This window comes from Phodopus roborovskii, unplaced genomic scaffold (genome assembly GCF_943737965.1).
Source record: "Phodopus roborovskii unplaced genomic scaffold, PHOROB, whole genome shotgun sequence".
Classification (NCBI taxonomy): domain Eukaryota; kingdom Metazoa; phylum Chordata; class Mammalia; order Rodentia; family Cricetidae; genus Phodopus; species Phodopus roborovskii.
This window is the reverse complement of record NW_026126086.1, coordinates 62,959-79,703: the sequence shown is the minus strand read 5'-3', so window position 1 is coordinate 79,703 and position 16,745 is coordinate 62,959. Positions and strand designations below refer to the sequence as shown.

Below are 16,745 nucleotides of genomic sequence, written 5' to 3'. Positions count from 1 at the left end.
ACTCAAGCAGGGCCAGAACCTGAATGCAGGAGCTGATGCAGAGGCCATGGGGGGATTCTGCTTATTCGCTTGGTACTCATTGTCAGCCTGCTTTCTCATAGAACCCAGCACCACCAGCCCAGGGATGGCCCCACCCACAGTAGACTGGGGACTCCTACACTAACCAGTAATTAACGAAATCCCTTACAGGCTTGTCTACAGCTGGATCTCATTAACGTGTTTTCTTAATTGAGGTTCCCTCCTCTCAAATGACTACCTTGTGTCAAATTGAGATAAAACTATCCAGTTTCATGGCATTTTTGTGACACAATGGGTTCTGTTAGGATTGCCTTCATGGGTACGGGTGGGACATAGTTTATTGCACATGGGCACATTACCCGTGGCTACACCACAGAAAAAATATGTCTCCCCCTCTCCCAGCAACAATTATCTACCTCTAGATCCTCAAGGAGCCGGGCCCCTTAAGTCCCACCTCATCCCATGACAGGATGTTGATGGGGCCCACTGAAACTCTTTACAACTCATGAGAAGGACTTCACATTTTCATTGGTGCTCAATCTGAAAATTCCACGCAAGTCCCTTCAGTATACCGTTACCTCTTCAGTTTGGGCCACCATGAGAACTTGACATTCCCATTATCCTTCCTTCAAGCAGAAAAAAAAAATTTTTAATATTTTTATTAATTTTTTGAGACAGGGTTTCTCTGTATTTCTTTGGAACCTGTCCTGGAACAAGCTCTGTAGACTAGAGATCCACCTGCCTCTGCCTCCCAAATGCTGGGATTAAAGGCATGTGCCACCAAAGTAGCTTCTGTCTCTTTATTCTTATTTCTTTTAATTTTATCTTTATTAAGAGGTGTGTGTAGAAGTCCAAGGATATCTCTGAGTCAGTCTGGGAACTCCAACTGAAATACTTAAGTTTGACCTGGAAGGTCATATACCCACTGAGTCTCTCTCTCTCTCTCTCTCTCTCTCTCTCTCTGTGTGTGTGTGTCTTTGTGTCTCTGCCTCTGTGTGTGTGTTTCTCTCTGTCTCTCTCTGTGTATGTCTGTCTCTCTGTCTCTGTCTTTCTGTCTCTCTGTTTTTCTATGTGTCTTTATTTCTCTCCGCCTCTGTCGCTTTCTCTCGGGCACGCACACACACACACACACACACACACACGCGCGCGCGCGCACATTCACGTGCCCTGACTCTTATCTATCCCTAAGAAAGAGAAGGGAAACTTCTGAGAATGGATTACTTTTGTTCCCCACTGAAGTTTGGTTTCACACTCTCTCCAAGCCACTAAGAAGATACCATGTGGGTGTTCAGCCCTACATATAAATGGTTCCATATCCATATAACTAAGGCTAAGAAAAATCCTTGAAAAAAGATGTTGTCTGAGGACCAGGTGTGGGCACACACTTTTAATCCTACATTTGGAAAATATAAGGAAGACAGATCTTTGTGAATTCAAGGCCAGCCTGATCTACATTGGGAGTTTTGAAACTCTGTTTCAAGAAAAAAAAGAATGAAAGAAAGAAAGGAAAAAATGGCAACTGAAGTGAATAATGCATAGAGGCTATTTTTCTTGTCATTAGTCTCTCAACAGTACAAGGACTATGAACAATTTAGATGCATTATTTATTACAGTCAATCTAGAGATGATTTAAGTTCACAGGAAAATTCAAGTAGATTATATGTAAATACTACACCTTTTATAAAAACCACTTAAGAATCCTTAGATTTGGATATGGTGGGAGTCCTGATATCAACTGATAGCTGAGAGAGGATGACATTAGGTAATTTGCCCATATTTTTCAATTGCTAGTATTTCCAGAAGAGAAAATGCGTTTCTCCTGGTCTGCTACTCCAGTAAACTCCAGCCACTATCATATTTCATTTACATACCATTAAATCTGCATATGTAAGTTATCTATATATTGAGCAATGAACCGTAACAGCTACAGCTGTACCATGTGTAGTTTCAGACCAACAACTACAGTCAGGATTTATAGTTACCAGTGAATATAACTAAACCCATACCCATGAGACTTCATTATAGCTTATTCCCCATGTCAACAAGATTTGAATTATTCACATAGAATTTTTTAAATATTTATTTATTTAGTATACTGTATTCTGCCTGCATGTCTACCTGCAGGCCAAAAGAGGGCACCATGTCTCATTACAGATGGTTGTGAGCCACCACGTGGTTGCTGGGTTGCTCAGAGCCTCTGGAAGAGCTGCTAGTGCTCTTAACCTCTGAGCCTTCTCTCCAGGCCCCTCACATAAAATTTAATATAGTCATCAATTTAGTGATGTCATTATGTATTTCTTCCTTTAGATCTTTTACAAACACTTATTATTTTATAAAATATGTCCCACTTCACCATGTCCCATTACTTTTGAAATATCAAAACAATTTTCTTAACATCTATTATCCTTTGTCTCCTCTTTCTTTCTTTTTTTTTTTAATATTTGGCGTGGGATATTTGGAGTTTCCTATTTTTAAGGCATTATCTAGTGATGGGAAAGGGAGTCAAAATACTAATATGTATCTATTTCCTTAAAAACAGTGCTCAGGGATGTGTGTGGTGATTCAACCCTGTAATCTCACTCAGCACTTGGGAAGTGGAGGCGAGGAGATTAGGAATTCAAGGCAAGCCTCAACTACACGGTGAATCTGAAGCCAGCCTGGGCTACATGAAATTCTCTCTCAAAAATAAAAGAAAGGAATGATGGGGGTTTTGTCTCCATAGTTTTACAAACATGGGAACCTGATTAAACCCAGAACTCATGTTAAAATGTCAAGCCCGTGCTGTGTGACAGTTACCTCCAAAGGGAAACATTTCCTCCAGGAGGGAGAGAGACTCCATGGGTAAGCAAAAGGTCATGACTCAGAACAGAAACTTGGCAGATTCTTCACATCTCCTACCACTCCCAGAAGTATAAAAATGAATGAGCAACTGCTGGGCGAGGACACTGAACAGCTGAAATTCAGGGAGGAGCTCTTTCTCCACTGTGGAGTTGTTTGCAGAGCTCCAGGATTGCAGCTTTCAGCCATCATCACCTGTTTGGGAGTGGACTTTTCAGAGACACAGCTGCTTTTGAGATATCGAGACATCTGTGTTCTATACAAGTAAACCCTCGCCCATGTTGTTAGTAACTCTATTAAAAACTCATTGGCTCACCGACTTTGGTGCAGTTGTTACTTTGCTGTGTCATGAGTTCCCTTTCTGGATAGGTAAAAATGTGCATGCTGCATGCGTGCGTGCGTGAGTGCGTATGTTGCATCTCTCCAGTAAAAGCCTGCCACATGACAATAAGTAGAGACAGGAGGATCCCTGGGGCTCACTGGCTGGCCAGTTTAAATTAATTGGTGAAATCCAGACAAATGAGAAACCCTGTCTCAAAAGAGAGACCTCCACACACACAGTGTACATACCTCTCTACATGCATAAATACATACATACATACATACATACATACATACATACATACACTCACAAATAACTATAACAGCAATACCAGTGTTCGGATAGGCATGGTTCATGTTTGCAATTCCAGGACTTGGGAGGCTAATATGGTAGGTCTATAAGTTTAAGAGAATCCTGAGCTTTATGAAAAGGAGACTCCTTCACATTGGGGGGGAACCCTTCCAGACCCTGGATTAGGTACACACCACACCCAAACATCCGTTTTCCCAGAGGGATCCTTTATTAACTTGGGAAGAACAGTTAAAGTAGTTATTTTCTAACTGGGGCTGAAAACAGTATCAAATGACCTTGTAGGTGTTATTTTTAAGAGAAAAAGGGGAGGTCTGGGTTAGAATGGGCTAGGGCGTGGTGTTGAAAGAGATAGGCTTTGAGGGAGAGGGGATGGTTTGAATGGAAAGGGGACAGGGATGTTTGTCTGGAAGGGATAGAGAGGAGACAAACATGGCACAAAGGCAAATGACAGTTTATGAAGATAAAGGGGGAAACCCCAAGTTAGGGTGAGGTATTTAGTTTTAACTGGGCATGTTAATTAGGTAAGCGAAAAGGTGCTTCTGATTCCTTGACCTTGGTAGTCAGCCTCAGGAGGAAGAAGTCACCAAATGAGGGAATAGGCCTTAGTGGCTGGCTTTAGGAATGTAATCTAACAGTTTTTAGCAAGGTAGAGGGAATAGGAGGAAGAGTAAGGCCTGCCAGAGCTACATGTTCAAGTGGGCTAGTTCCCTTTAATTAGGGAATTCCAGAAGTGATTGTGGCATCTTGTCAAAAGCTGTTTGAAGGTATTTTAAATTATTGCTACCAAATACTTTACCTGTGCTCCATTTAATGCTTCCAATAAATTCCATGGATTAGAAAAGCATTATAAAGCTTATCACAATTCTTCCATTGCCATTTGAGCTCAGGTATTCTCAACTAGCTTTTCTAAGCTAACAGGCAAACTTCCAAATTCCTGAATGACCTCCATTGTCAAGTGGACAAAATGTTTAACTTTTTTGACATGGGATCTCACTATGCAACCCTGGCTGGACTGAAAGTCACTATGTAGACCTGGCTGAACTCAAATGCCCAGCCTGTATCTGCCAAGAGTTGGGATTAAAGGCTTGCACCACCACACCAGCCCCTAATTATGAATAGTTTTTAAATAGAAGCATAGAAAGTAATGTGAAGTTCAAAGTATCCATGACTGATCTTTAGTAATTACATTCTGTCAACCTAATCACAACTGTTTCTCTTAGCACAACTGGGTGCTGAACCAGGGTCTTGCACACGTGTGTGTGTGTGTGTGTGTGTGTGTGTGCGCGCCTGCGCTGTATTAATCAACTAGATCCTTCTCAATCCAGTCAACAATCAAGTTTAATCATCACTGACCTTGTGTTCAAAGTTTTCAGGAAAAGCTATGCATGGGAATGTGGATCTTACACATAATGAGAAACACAAGGCTTGAGCCTGATCCCACCAGCTCTGCATTCTGCACTGCTGGCACCATGAAACCAGTGATGCTGGCTGGAGCACAGTGTGGAACAAGCAATTTTGTTCCTTAAAATAAGAGTGAAACATGGTTCTGTGCCAACAGTGGTCTCAGCCTGGTAGCAGCCTTGCACGAGCCCTTGACCTTGCCCTTTGAGTCCAACTTGTAGAAATGAGGCTCTCCTCTCAAGAGGTTCGCTTTGTAAACCTGTGTTCGTTAATTTTAGGCACCCACTGATGGCTCCTCACCCATACAACCTGGCTAAGAGATCAGCAGTAGACAATGTGCCTTAAATCTCTTTTTCAGCTTCCCTCTGGTGTGGAATTCCACTGTTAGCAATCTCACCATTGCGGGCCTTGGTGATGTAGTCCTTTCACATGCAAGGTGAGCCATCTTGACTCTACAAAGGAGGCCTTGATTGCTTCACACATTATGAGGTTGCATGCTTTTGCAGCTCCTTGTGTTTATTTTCATTTCGAATGTAGCGTTTAATTAGACATAATCACACAGAGAGGAAAATAAGAACCAACACTCGGGGCTTTTGCAGAAATGAATACAGTCTGATTAGACTGTGAAATGATCATCCTTGTCCCCTGAAAAAAAAATAGTGTGCTACCATAAAAAAAGACAAGGACAGTTATAGAATAAGCAATACACAGATGAAAATTGAATTTACAAGCCCTGCTTCATTCAACGCAAACGTAAGTAGATATTTGGCAAGATAGCCCCAGTACCTAATTCAAATAATAAAAAAAAAATCACTGTAATGGAGGACAGTTGATCCTTCAAGTAAGACCCCTCCCCCCAAAAAAAGAAGAGGAAAAATGCATTAATAATGGCAATGGCATTGAGAAGTAATTGCTGGAGAGACAAAAACAAAGGAGTCTGGAAACCTCTACAACTTCCCCATTCATGCTTTTCACAAGTCTCTGGAGAAACAGAAGGTGTGGAGAGTGACTCTTCAGTTGTTCAGGGGAAAGATGCAGAAGATGATGAAGACGTGGGCCAAAAAGTTTGTGGAAGATGATGAGGTAGGTGAGAGACTGGAGAGATCTTTTTTTAGCATATGAATAAATTGGGTGTCTGAAGTGAAGAAGAAAAAGAAAATGACCTTAATGCACAACATAAAGGCAAAGCAATCTTCAAAGAAACTCTGCAGAAACACAAGCCCACAGAGAGCATGTGCAGGACAAAGTCAAACGCACTTGATTTCTCTTCACCTTTGTAAACAGCACTGATAATTTTGAACTTCTTTACCTTAAATATAACCATGCCTCCCCCTGAAAAACAAGACTTCCCAGGAATATAGCCCCCAGACTAAGAATGATAATTTCCTACAATCTAGGTTTCATGACACTATTTTTTTTCTTGTTTTTCTTTTTTGGTTTTTTGAGACAAGGTATCCCTGTATAACAATTACAGTATTTATTGACTTTAAGTCAATGCCAGTCAGCAATCAAATGTACATGGTTTCAGGAACTCGGGCCCAAATCACTATTCAATGTTACTTGAACCAAATCTACTGACAGTACATTCTGAATAGCTATAAGGCTGGCCTTCAACTTTCAGTCCTTTTGTCTGGGCCTCCCTAGTGGTAGGATTACAATAGCACCAGCTACAAAAGAACACATCAAGAGACTGTACTCATTGGTTTTGTAGTCCTAATCAGATCTGGATTATACACCCACCTCTGTATCCAAGCTGTTGGGTAGCCCTTTCAAAGTAACCCTTGTCCTATTGGGTCTGATTCCTCGCCTGTATTTCTAACATTCATTAACTCCACAAATATTTGTCTATTGCATTCAGCACTGTGTGCTAGCAAGACAGGGTGGAACAGAAAGCACCAACATTTACTAAACACTTACTTTACACTTGAACTTTTGCTAGGGGAGTTATGTACACTAACTGATAACCTGTGAGGCACTAATGTGATATTTTCCAAACATAGCAAAGGAAGGGACCAAGGCATGGTGAAACTGAAGTCACTTCTCCAGGATATCAAAGGACTTGGATAAGATTAGATAGATACTAGGCTATTTGGCTTCAAATCCCATCACCCCAGTAACCAGAACCAGTTCCAGTTCTTTCTCTTTCAAGAGATTACTATTTTCATTTTTTGTTTTTGTTTTGTTTTGTTTTCAGACAGGGTTTCTCTGTGTAGCCCTGGCTGTCCTGGAAGTCGCTCTGTAGACCAGGCTGGTCTCAAACTCCCAGAGATCCACCTGCCTCTGCCTCCCGAGTGCTGGTATTAAAGGCGTGTGCCACCACTGTCCTGCTTTATTTATTTATCTATTTATTTAATATTTGCGATTACTATTTCAATGACTTGCATTTTGGAAGAACACCCTCTTGTCATCACAAGGGTACCAAAGCACTGGCATAGGTTAGAGAAATGATCCAGAAATCTACAATGGGCAGACAGCACCTGACTCTCCCACCTGACTCTCCTACTCGGGAAATTTCCACGCCCAGTAGGCGGGCAAGGAGAAGCGTGTGGGCGAGCCTAGCACACGCATGTCCCTCGGAGCCTCTCATTGGGTACAGTTGAGCGTGCGGGTTACGTCAGGGCTAAACTTCGGCGCAGGGCTGGCCCTTTCAACGTCCTGGAGCTGATCCCCCACCCCCCTCCTCTCCCCTTTCAGCTTCCTGTATCGCCGATCTTTAATGAAACCAGCAAGAGGACACCGCCTGCGTCTAGAGCAGCCTGGTCGGGAGCGTAACTGAGTGGCCGGCGGACGTGAAAGGAAAGCGGTGTACGCCTTGTTTTCCTGCCCTTGAGCCATTCTAGATGCGGTGAGTGCTAAGACCGCGGTCCCCACTCCAAGCGCAACCCAGAGCGGCTGCTCCCCTCCCTCCTCTGGGGAAGACCTGGGCCCTAGCCCATTCCCAGCATGCTCCACTCGGGATGCCCTTGCAGGTGCGATGGGAGGACCCAGCAGGGAGTGGTGAAGAGCAGCCTTCCTACAAGTGCTCCCTTGGTCCCTCATTGGAATCTTGAAATACTCAAGTCCATCCCTGTACTCAGTCTCCATTTTGATCTCCATCCACTAACTCCTTCTTTAAAAAAAAAAAAAGTCTCAGAAACAAAGTTTCTGCCCTCGCTGTGTGTGAAGTTTTATATCCCCTTCTGCTCTGTAGAAATTACCCTATCATGTGAATATCTGGTGTTACTTTTTTTTTTATTATTCCTCCACGGAGGGATAATTTGTGCAAATAACTTTTGTGTAAAATGTGTAGACATTTGAGTTTTAATAGTATTTTTGCTGCTAGGAGGAGTATCCCTGTAAGGAAAACTTCTGACAAAATATCAAGTGAAGGGACTTGTCTGGATTGTTGTGTACTGGCCAGAAATAATGATTGTGTGATAAGAGCTGCAATTATAACGACCACACTGACAACACTGTTTGGAGGCATAGCTTTTCTGCTGTTTCTCCTTATGGGGGTTGTTGATTGACCAAGTTCACTGGAGGAAAGTACGATCTTGCCTTTCCCCACCCACTTCCCCAAACACACTTAGAAATTGCACCTGCCCATCACACATCTGTCTTTGTGGTGGAAGTCAAAGTTCATTTCCTGTATAAGAAAACAGCAGGAGCCACAAGTGGTGCAGCATTAACAACAGCACTTGGGCAAATGAAGTGGGAGGAACACAAGTTCAAGACCAGCTGCAGTTACATAATGAGACTCTTTGTTTCACAAAAAAAAAAAAAAAAAAAAAAAGAAAGGAAGGAAGAAAGAAAGAAAGAAAGAAAAAATAAAGAAAAGAAGAAAGAAAACTGTCAATATAGCACTGTGGTGAAATTTGCTGCAAGCTTCAATTATGCTTAGTAGGTCCACACTTTATAGGTTACTTCTGCCACTGATAGCCTCTGTGACTTAGGGTCAGTTACTTAACCTTTATGGTCCTCTATTTCCCTATTTATAAGAAATCTGTGTGTGGCATGGGAGGATTCACAGAGTTGGGAATTAGGGTCAGATAATGCTGGACTTCAGATAACCTTCTCTATCACTCCCCCTTTTTATTCTTCCTGAACCAGGAATATGCTGAAGGCCAGCAGGCCCCAGTGATCTATCTCCAACCCCACAGTGCTGGAGTTGCAGATGGCTCCCTGCCTCGTTCAGCTTTTTATATGGGCACTGGGACTGCAACTCAGGTCCTCATGCTCGTGTACCATCTCCCCAACCTCATAAATTTAAAAAAAAAATATTGACACATAACTACATTTTTTGTTTGTTTGTTTTTTCAAGACAGGGTTTCTCTGTATAGCTTTGGAGCCTGTCGTGGCACTCTGTTACCCCAGGCTGGCCTTGAACTCACAGAGATCCACCTGTCTCTGCCTCACTGGTGCTGGGATCAAAGGCTTGTGCCACCACCACCCAGCTAACTGTACATATTTTTTAAATGAGAGAAATTATGGTTCTTTTTAACCATAAGAGACAAAGTAGAAATCTAAGGAGCACAATGGAACTTTACAGAGTTGCAAAGGAAATTGAGAAACCTCTGACCTTTACTAGCAGAAATAGAAACCATATTTTCCAGATGTTTTATTTACATTGGCATTTCTTTCAGTTTCTAATTGAAATTAAAAATGCAGGAGTTCTTCCCCCAGTTTACTTCCTCAAGGGAGAACATAACTTTTGAGGAGATAAAAATATTCATTAATGTCCCCCAAATATATTGACTTCTTTCTCCAAACAACTTTCCATTGTAGGCTTTTTATTACATCATTAGTTGGTATACTGTATTGTAAGACACTTGTCTTAGGGGCAGAATGATATTAACAATGTGTTATTAACCACAAGAAATGTGATTTAGATGGTTTAAAGTATCTTAGGACATTAGCCACCAGTTATATAAAGCACTAGGTTGAAAAGAGAAATTTGAGTCTCATGGTGGTGGGACATACCTTTAATCCCAGCATTTCACTCAGGAAACAGAGGCAGGGGGATCTCTGAGTTCAAGCTCATCCTGATCTCCAGAGCAAATTCCAGGACAGCCAGGGCTACACAGAGAAACCCTGTCTTGAAAAAAAGACAGAAAAGAGAGACTTAAAGTCTTTTGTAATGGCCAGAGGTACTTCAAACCATAACGCAAGTTTGTCACACAATATTTTTAGAGAATGGTGGAAAAACAATCTCTATAACTTTGGTTTCCAGGCTAATGCTTTGATTTGCCTCTTGGTTAAATAAATGGTGATGTGCAAACATTCCCCCCACCCTCCCACTGTCAATTGTACTCCGTGGAAGAGTTTCTACAATGTTGCAGTTTCTGCTTAATGGTAACCAAATGCTAGTGGAAGGATTCTAAGAGTACTTGTCACATATGCTACCCAAATGATTTCAAGAGTGTGGACCTGCTTCTAAACATTAAGGGCAAATGGTAAGTATATAAGAAATAAGCAAGTGAAATTATTAGACTGTTTGAAAAGTCTTTTTCTTTACAGGAAAAATGCTTTCAGAAAGCAGTTCATTTTTGAAGGGTGTGATGCTTGGAAGCATCTTCTGTGCCTTGATAACTATGCTAGGCCACATTAGGATTGGTCATGGAAACAGAACGCACCAACATGAGCATCACCACCTGCAAGCTCCTAACAAAGAAGATATCTTGAAAATCTCAGAGGCTGAACGCATGGAGCTCAGTAAGAGCTTCCGGGTGTACTGTATAATTCTTGTAAAACCCAAAGATGTGAGTCTTTGGGCTGCAGTGAAGGAGACTTGGACCAAACACTGTGACAAAGCGGAGTTCTTCAGCTCTGAAAATGTTAAAGTGTTTGAGTCAATTAATGTGGACACGAATGAGATGTGGTTGATGATGAGGAAAGCTTACAAATATGCCTTTGATAAATACAAAGACCAGTACAACTGGTTCTTCCTTGCACGCCCGACTACTTTTGCTGTTATTGAGAATCTAAAATATTTTTTGTTAAAAAAGGATCCATCGCAACCCTTCTATCTAGGACACACTATAAAATCTGGAGACCTTGAATACGTGAGTGTGGATGGAGGGATTGTCTTAAGCATAGAATCAATGAAAAGACTCAACCACCTTCTCAGTGTTCCAGAAAAGTGTCCTGAACAAGGAGGTATGATTTGGAAGATATCTGAAGATAAGCAGCTAGCAGTTTGCCTGAAATATGCTGGAGTATTTGCAGAAAATGCAGAAGACGCTGATAGAAAAGATGTATTTAATACCAAATCTGTTGGGCTTTTCATTAAAGAGGCCATGTCTAACCACCCGAACCAGGTAGTAGAAGGATGCTGTTCTGATATGGCTGTTACCTTTAATGGACTGACTCCTAATCAGATGCATGTGATGATGTATGGGGTGTACCGGCTTAGGGCCTTTGGACATATTTTCAACGATGCATTGGTTTTCTTACCTCCAAATGGTTCTGAGAATGACTGACAAATATCAAGAGCATGCATTTGGTAACCACTTTAAGACATGTTATTGTTTCTATTTGATAATGCATCTAACACAGTAATGTGTTTCCTTTTCTTATCTGGTCACACTGGTATAATCACACATTGAAGTCTACTTGTACATTTTCAAATGGAATGGTATTTTTCCCCTTAAATCACTTGTGAGAAATTTTAATGTGTTAGAAACATGTTTTAAGAATAGCAATCATGCAAATATGTATTTATAAATATTATATTTATGTAATAAAGACTAAATTATAGACATTAAAATCTGTGATGTATCTTTGATGATTAGTTTTAAATTTTTAATGTATCCTTTTAGTTTTCTAATATATGCAAATGAGATCTCTAGTGAATTGTGATTAAAATTATACTTTTAGCCTTATGTTTCCTTTACTTTTCTGTGGGGGCAGGGACACTTGAAGGAGGTAGGAGCAGGCTCTTACTGTAGTACAGGCTGCCCTAGAACTGACAGTTATCCCTAGCCTCCTGAGTTTCAGTATTAATGGTGAGTGCTACTATGCCCAGTTGTTTCCTTTACTTGGGATGTAGATTTGTGCTCTAAGCCACATCAATGCCAACTGTTTTACTCTCCTATAATATAAAGTCAAGCAATTAAGGAACTATTCATTACTGCAAGTTAAGACTTCAATTCTGTCCTCGAGAGCTCATGCAAATTATTTACACATGTTAAGTAATATTCCTGAAAGTTAATTAAATGGCATTCCTGAGCATTTACACTCTCCATTAACTCTGTACTTCAGCACTCAGATCATGCATTTGGAATGGTGGCTATGAAAATTGTCATGTTGTTTGACTGGTTTGCCCCTTAAGCTCTGAGCTGCAGCTTAGATTAAATATATGACCTGTGGTTTATTCATACCTTCTAGACAGTAAGTTCTACACAGATATCCTTTGAAAAAAAACTTGTTTTTTTGCTCATCTGGCTGATTCACTTACCTAAGTTAACTGTAGGGTTTTGTTGTTTTGGTTTTTTTTTTTTTTTTTTTTTTTTGTTACTTGTACAGGTTCTGGGATTTTCCCCAGATTCATGATTGTATCACACATAACCAATTTTGTTTTGTTTCCATTTGGCATGGGTAGGCACTAACCTCACCATCCATGTTAGATTACCATATTGTTTGCTTAGTTTCAAGGGACTTCCTAAAATGCCTATCCATTGTGGTTACCATTATTCCTGTCCTCCTAAATGTATAGTGTGCTTGGATCTGGCCTGTCCTATATTCTGCTCTCTTAAATTCGATCCATAAGCTCCTTTAGGATGTGAGACTATTTTTAGATACAGTATGCCTTGTAATTGGCCTCAATGATTCTAAAAAAGTCCTTTAGCAAAGCAAGATGGATTTCCCCAGGAAGGCTTTGAGCTTCAGACTACTGACCCTCAAGGGCGTGTATCAAGCCTTTGTTTTCAATGCTCTCTGGCCTTCCTTGGGATTTTCAGTTAAGCCGAAGCATTATTAATTTCAAAGAATCATAAATCCTATTTAATAAGCACCATATTATGTGGTTACAGGTGTGACTTTTACAGATCAAGTCATGTTCAGTGTGAGCATAATGATAAAAATTCTGAATGACTCATTACCCTAACACTAATATCTTTACATTTTTATTACATTTATTTTATTGAGGGGAGGGCTGTTTTGCAAGCCACAGTGTACAAGTAGAGAGCAGAGGGCAACTTGTGAGAGTCAGTTCCCTCCTTCCACCACATAGGTCCTGGAGATCAAACTTGTATTGTCAGTATTCACAATAAGCACTTTTATCCACTAAACCATCTGTCTGGCTTTATTTAAACTGTTCTGTTTTATGGACCAGAGAGATGGCTCAGCGTTTAAGAGCATTTCCCATCTTCCAGAGGACCAAGTTAAGTTTCCAGTATAAATATAAATAAATATATATATATATATATATATATATATATATATATATATATATATACACACAACACACATACATATATATTGGGTGTCTGACAAGTACCTGTAACTTGGATTCAACACCTTCTTCTGGCTTTTGCAGACACCTGCACACACGACAACAGAAGCACATATACACATAAAACATAAATTTTTTTCTATTATTGTGTTACCTTGCCAGCACCAGCATATTTAAATTTTTCATCTTTGGGCTAGAGAGATGTTTCAACCATTAAAGGCTAGTCTCAAAACCAAAACTATAAAATTTCTATCTTTAATTACATTAGCCTATCAAAATACAGAAATTACCAGGCCCCAGTACTCAGGAGACAGAGGCAGGGGGGTCACTGTGAGTTCCAGGACAGCCAGAGCTACATAGAGTGACCTTATCTCAAAAAACAAAAACAAATTGGAATGTCAGTGAATGCATCCTTTTGATTTCCCAGTCAATAGATGACAAGGTAAACATGGCCATTTAAAATACAACCCATGCTTAATTGAGCTTTTACACATGATATTGGATGTAAAATGTCTCTAATAGTATGTAGTCTCAATGAAATTAAGTATATCCAAGCTTGTAGATAAAAGGGGGTTCACTAACAGGAAAATTGTGACACTGGTTACAGACACACATACACTTTTCATACATGTCATTTCACCTCATGTGTAACAATATACATTTAGTATCTAGAAGCTAGCCCTAGCCACACTCTGGAATTAGGGAGTTGAGGAAAAATAGACATCCAATGCAAATTGATCATGATTGTGAATACCTTTGCATATGGCTAATGACTAACATAACAGATACACAGGTTTAAACAACTATCAAAAAACTTACCCACCTCTAAGATTTAAATGAGAGAATCTTTTCTGATTTGGTTTTTGAAGACAGGGACTCTCCATGTAGGCCTGGCTTTCCTGGAATTCACTCTGTAGACCAGATCTGCCTGCCTCTGCTGGGATCAAAGGTGTGAGCCACCACTGCCTGGATGGTAGATGTCTTCTAATAGTTTAATTTGTATTTACTTTTTTGTTTGTCTTAAATAGATACTGGAACCTAACTTTAGCAAACCCCAGGCCATTTCCTTGCATGAGCTGAATCCTCAAAAGTGAAAACATTATGTCTAGAATAAAAAAGCAATTATACTCCTTGACTTTTGCCTTTTGATTTGGCAAAAATAAGTTACTATGTATCAAATCTGGCTTATAAAACCAAGAGGGAATTTTGGAGGACACATTTACTTAGATAAATGCATCAGGTTCTGTTAAAGCAGAATATATGTACATTAAAAACATTATAGAAAGCAGTCTGCTTCCTTTGTTAAGTGTTTCTTTAGTTTCTTTAGCTGAAAAACCCAGTGCATGGGTGGTTACATGATGAGTGTGTTTATAAAAGTTAGCTTCTTTTTTGTTGTCTAGTTTTTTTTTTTAATGATGTGTATATGTGTGGTTATGTGCACTTAAGAGCAGGAGCCCTTGGAGGCCAGAAGAGGATGTCAGATCCCCTGGAGATGGAGTTCCAGGCAATTGTGACCCACCTGATCTGGGTGCTTGGAACTGAACTCAGGTCCTGGTTTTCTCTTGAGCCATTTCTCCAGCCCATTTCAGGAGTGTGAAAATTTAACCTTCAAGCTTGGCAGCAAGCACCTTTAACCACTGAAAATTCTCTTTACCAGCCCTGTTTGGGGTTTTTGCTGTTGTTTAGTTTGTAAGCACAGCCCAAGCTGATTTCAGAGTCAAGGGATTTGTCCTGCCCCAACCTCCTAAGTGTTGAAATTATAGACATGAGCTACCATGCCTGACTTTTTACACATACTTTTTGTTGAGAGTCTAAAATAATGGGAATATACCATTGTACTTGGCTCATATTCACCCTTCCAGTATACTTCCTCATCCTGCCTGCCTGTTTTTGCTCCTTCCCTCAAATAGCCCCCTTCTGATTTAATGACACACACACACAATCCAAATTCCAGATATGAGAAAAATGTGAGATATTTTTGTCATCCCCCAACCTACTGTTGCACCTACCCCTCCCTTAAGATTCCCTTGACCCACATAGTCTCTAGCAGAAATTAACTTTCTTTTAGCATAGGAACAGTTTTTAAAGTTTACCTACTCCCCCCCCCCTAAATTTTAAAATTAATGTATCAGGGTTTAATTGTTCAGACCTAAAATCACAGCTGAAGGAGGAGAGCAAGAAGCTCTTAAGTTAGAACCCAGCCTTTATGAAATCCTGTCTCAAAAAATTAATAATCATGGATTAGCAATATGGCTTTGTGGTACTTGCCACCAGGCCTGATGATAGGAGTTCATTTCCCAGGACCCACATGCTAGAAGAGAACTGGCTCCCACAAAATTTTTCTTAACCTCTACATGCAGATAAAACAGGAAAATATTAAAAGTCAGCTAAGTGTGGTGGTGCAATCCTTTAATCCCAGCAATTAGGAAACAGAGGCATGCAGATCTTTGAGTTTGGGTCTAGCCTCAAGTTCCAGGACAGTCAGGGATATATAGTGGGGCCCTATCTAAAAAAATAACAAAATTAAAAATGTAAAACCAATCATATTCAACATGTACCATCATCAAATATTAAATACAATAAAACATTTAATGAGTGGTGGGAAATTGTTTGGAAAATGATGTTTATCTGGGAATCTTTCATAACGTGTATCATTGTGGCATCTTCACAGAGTTTTCCTTTTACATGCCAAGCATTTTTTTTTTTAAGACAGGGTTTCTCAGTGTAGCTTTGGAGCCTATCCTGGCACTTGCTCTGTAGACCAGGCTGGCCTTGAACTCACAGAGATCTGCCTGCCTCTGCCTCTCAAGTGGTAGGACTAAAGGTGTGTGCCACCACCGCCTGGCCATGCCAAGCATTTTTGAGCTGGATGCTAGGCCTGGTGACTTGTGGAATGCAACAAGAATCCAAAATTAATCAGTTTGTGTAAGGTTTGCATGAGCAGTAAAACAAACCATTGTTTACATTGTATAACACTGTCCTCTGCATATCATGGCCATTACCTACTTGCACTCTTAGCAGCCAGGATTACCCTCAGGAGACCCAGACACGATTTGGTCCATTAATTCTATCAAAAAGGGGAAGGGCTCATGCAGTCTCACCTATTCCTATAGAGATCTAGGCAGTTATTAGTTGCTTACTGTGGGCAGCTCACAAGGCCCCTGCTCTTCTGTGAAAACATATAGGTAGTTAACAGTTGCTGAGAGTGGGACTCAGGAGGACCATAACCTCAAGGAGAGATAAGACTGGTAAGAGTTACTGAAAGAGACTGAAGATAGGCAGTTAACAGTTGCTGAGCATGGGACTCAGGAGGTCCTTACCCCATCAAGAGTAGACAGGCAGTTAATAGCTGCAGAGAAAGGGGCTCAGGCAGACACCCCTCCACTGCCAAGAATAGACAAGTAGCTGAGGAGAGAACCAGGA

At 40.6% G+C, this 16,745-nt stretch overlaps 1 protein-coding gene across 2 annotated transcripts; it reads left to right on the top strand.

Moving 5' to 3' along the window:
* The first annotated feature begins 7,579 nt into the window (after positions 1–7,579).
* Positions 7,580–11,745, top strand: C1galt1c1 (C1GALT1 specific chaperone 1). 2 transcript variants are annotated; one of them, XM_051179421.1, is made up of 2 exons: positions 7,580–7,696; positions 10,388–11,745. In XM_051179421.1, exon 2 carries the CDS (start codon positions 10,393–10,395, stop codon positions 11,347–11,349), a length of 957 nt encoding a protein of 318 aa, XP_051035378.1. In that variant the 5' UTR covers positions 7,580–7,696; positions 10,388–10,392; the 3' UTR covers positions 11,350–11,745. The 2 variants fall into 2 exon arrangements, with proteins under 2 accessions (XP_051035378.1, XP_051035377.1); XM_051179420.1 differs by having other exon boundaries at positions 7,582–7,736.
* The last annotated feature ends 5,000 nt before the right edge of the window (positions 11,746–16,745 follow it).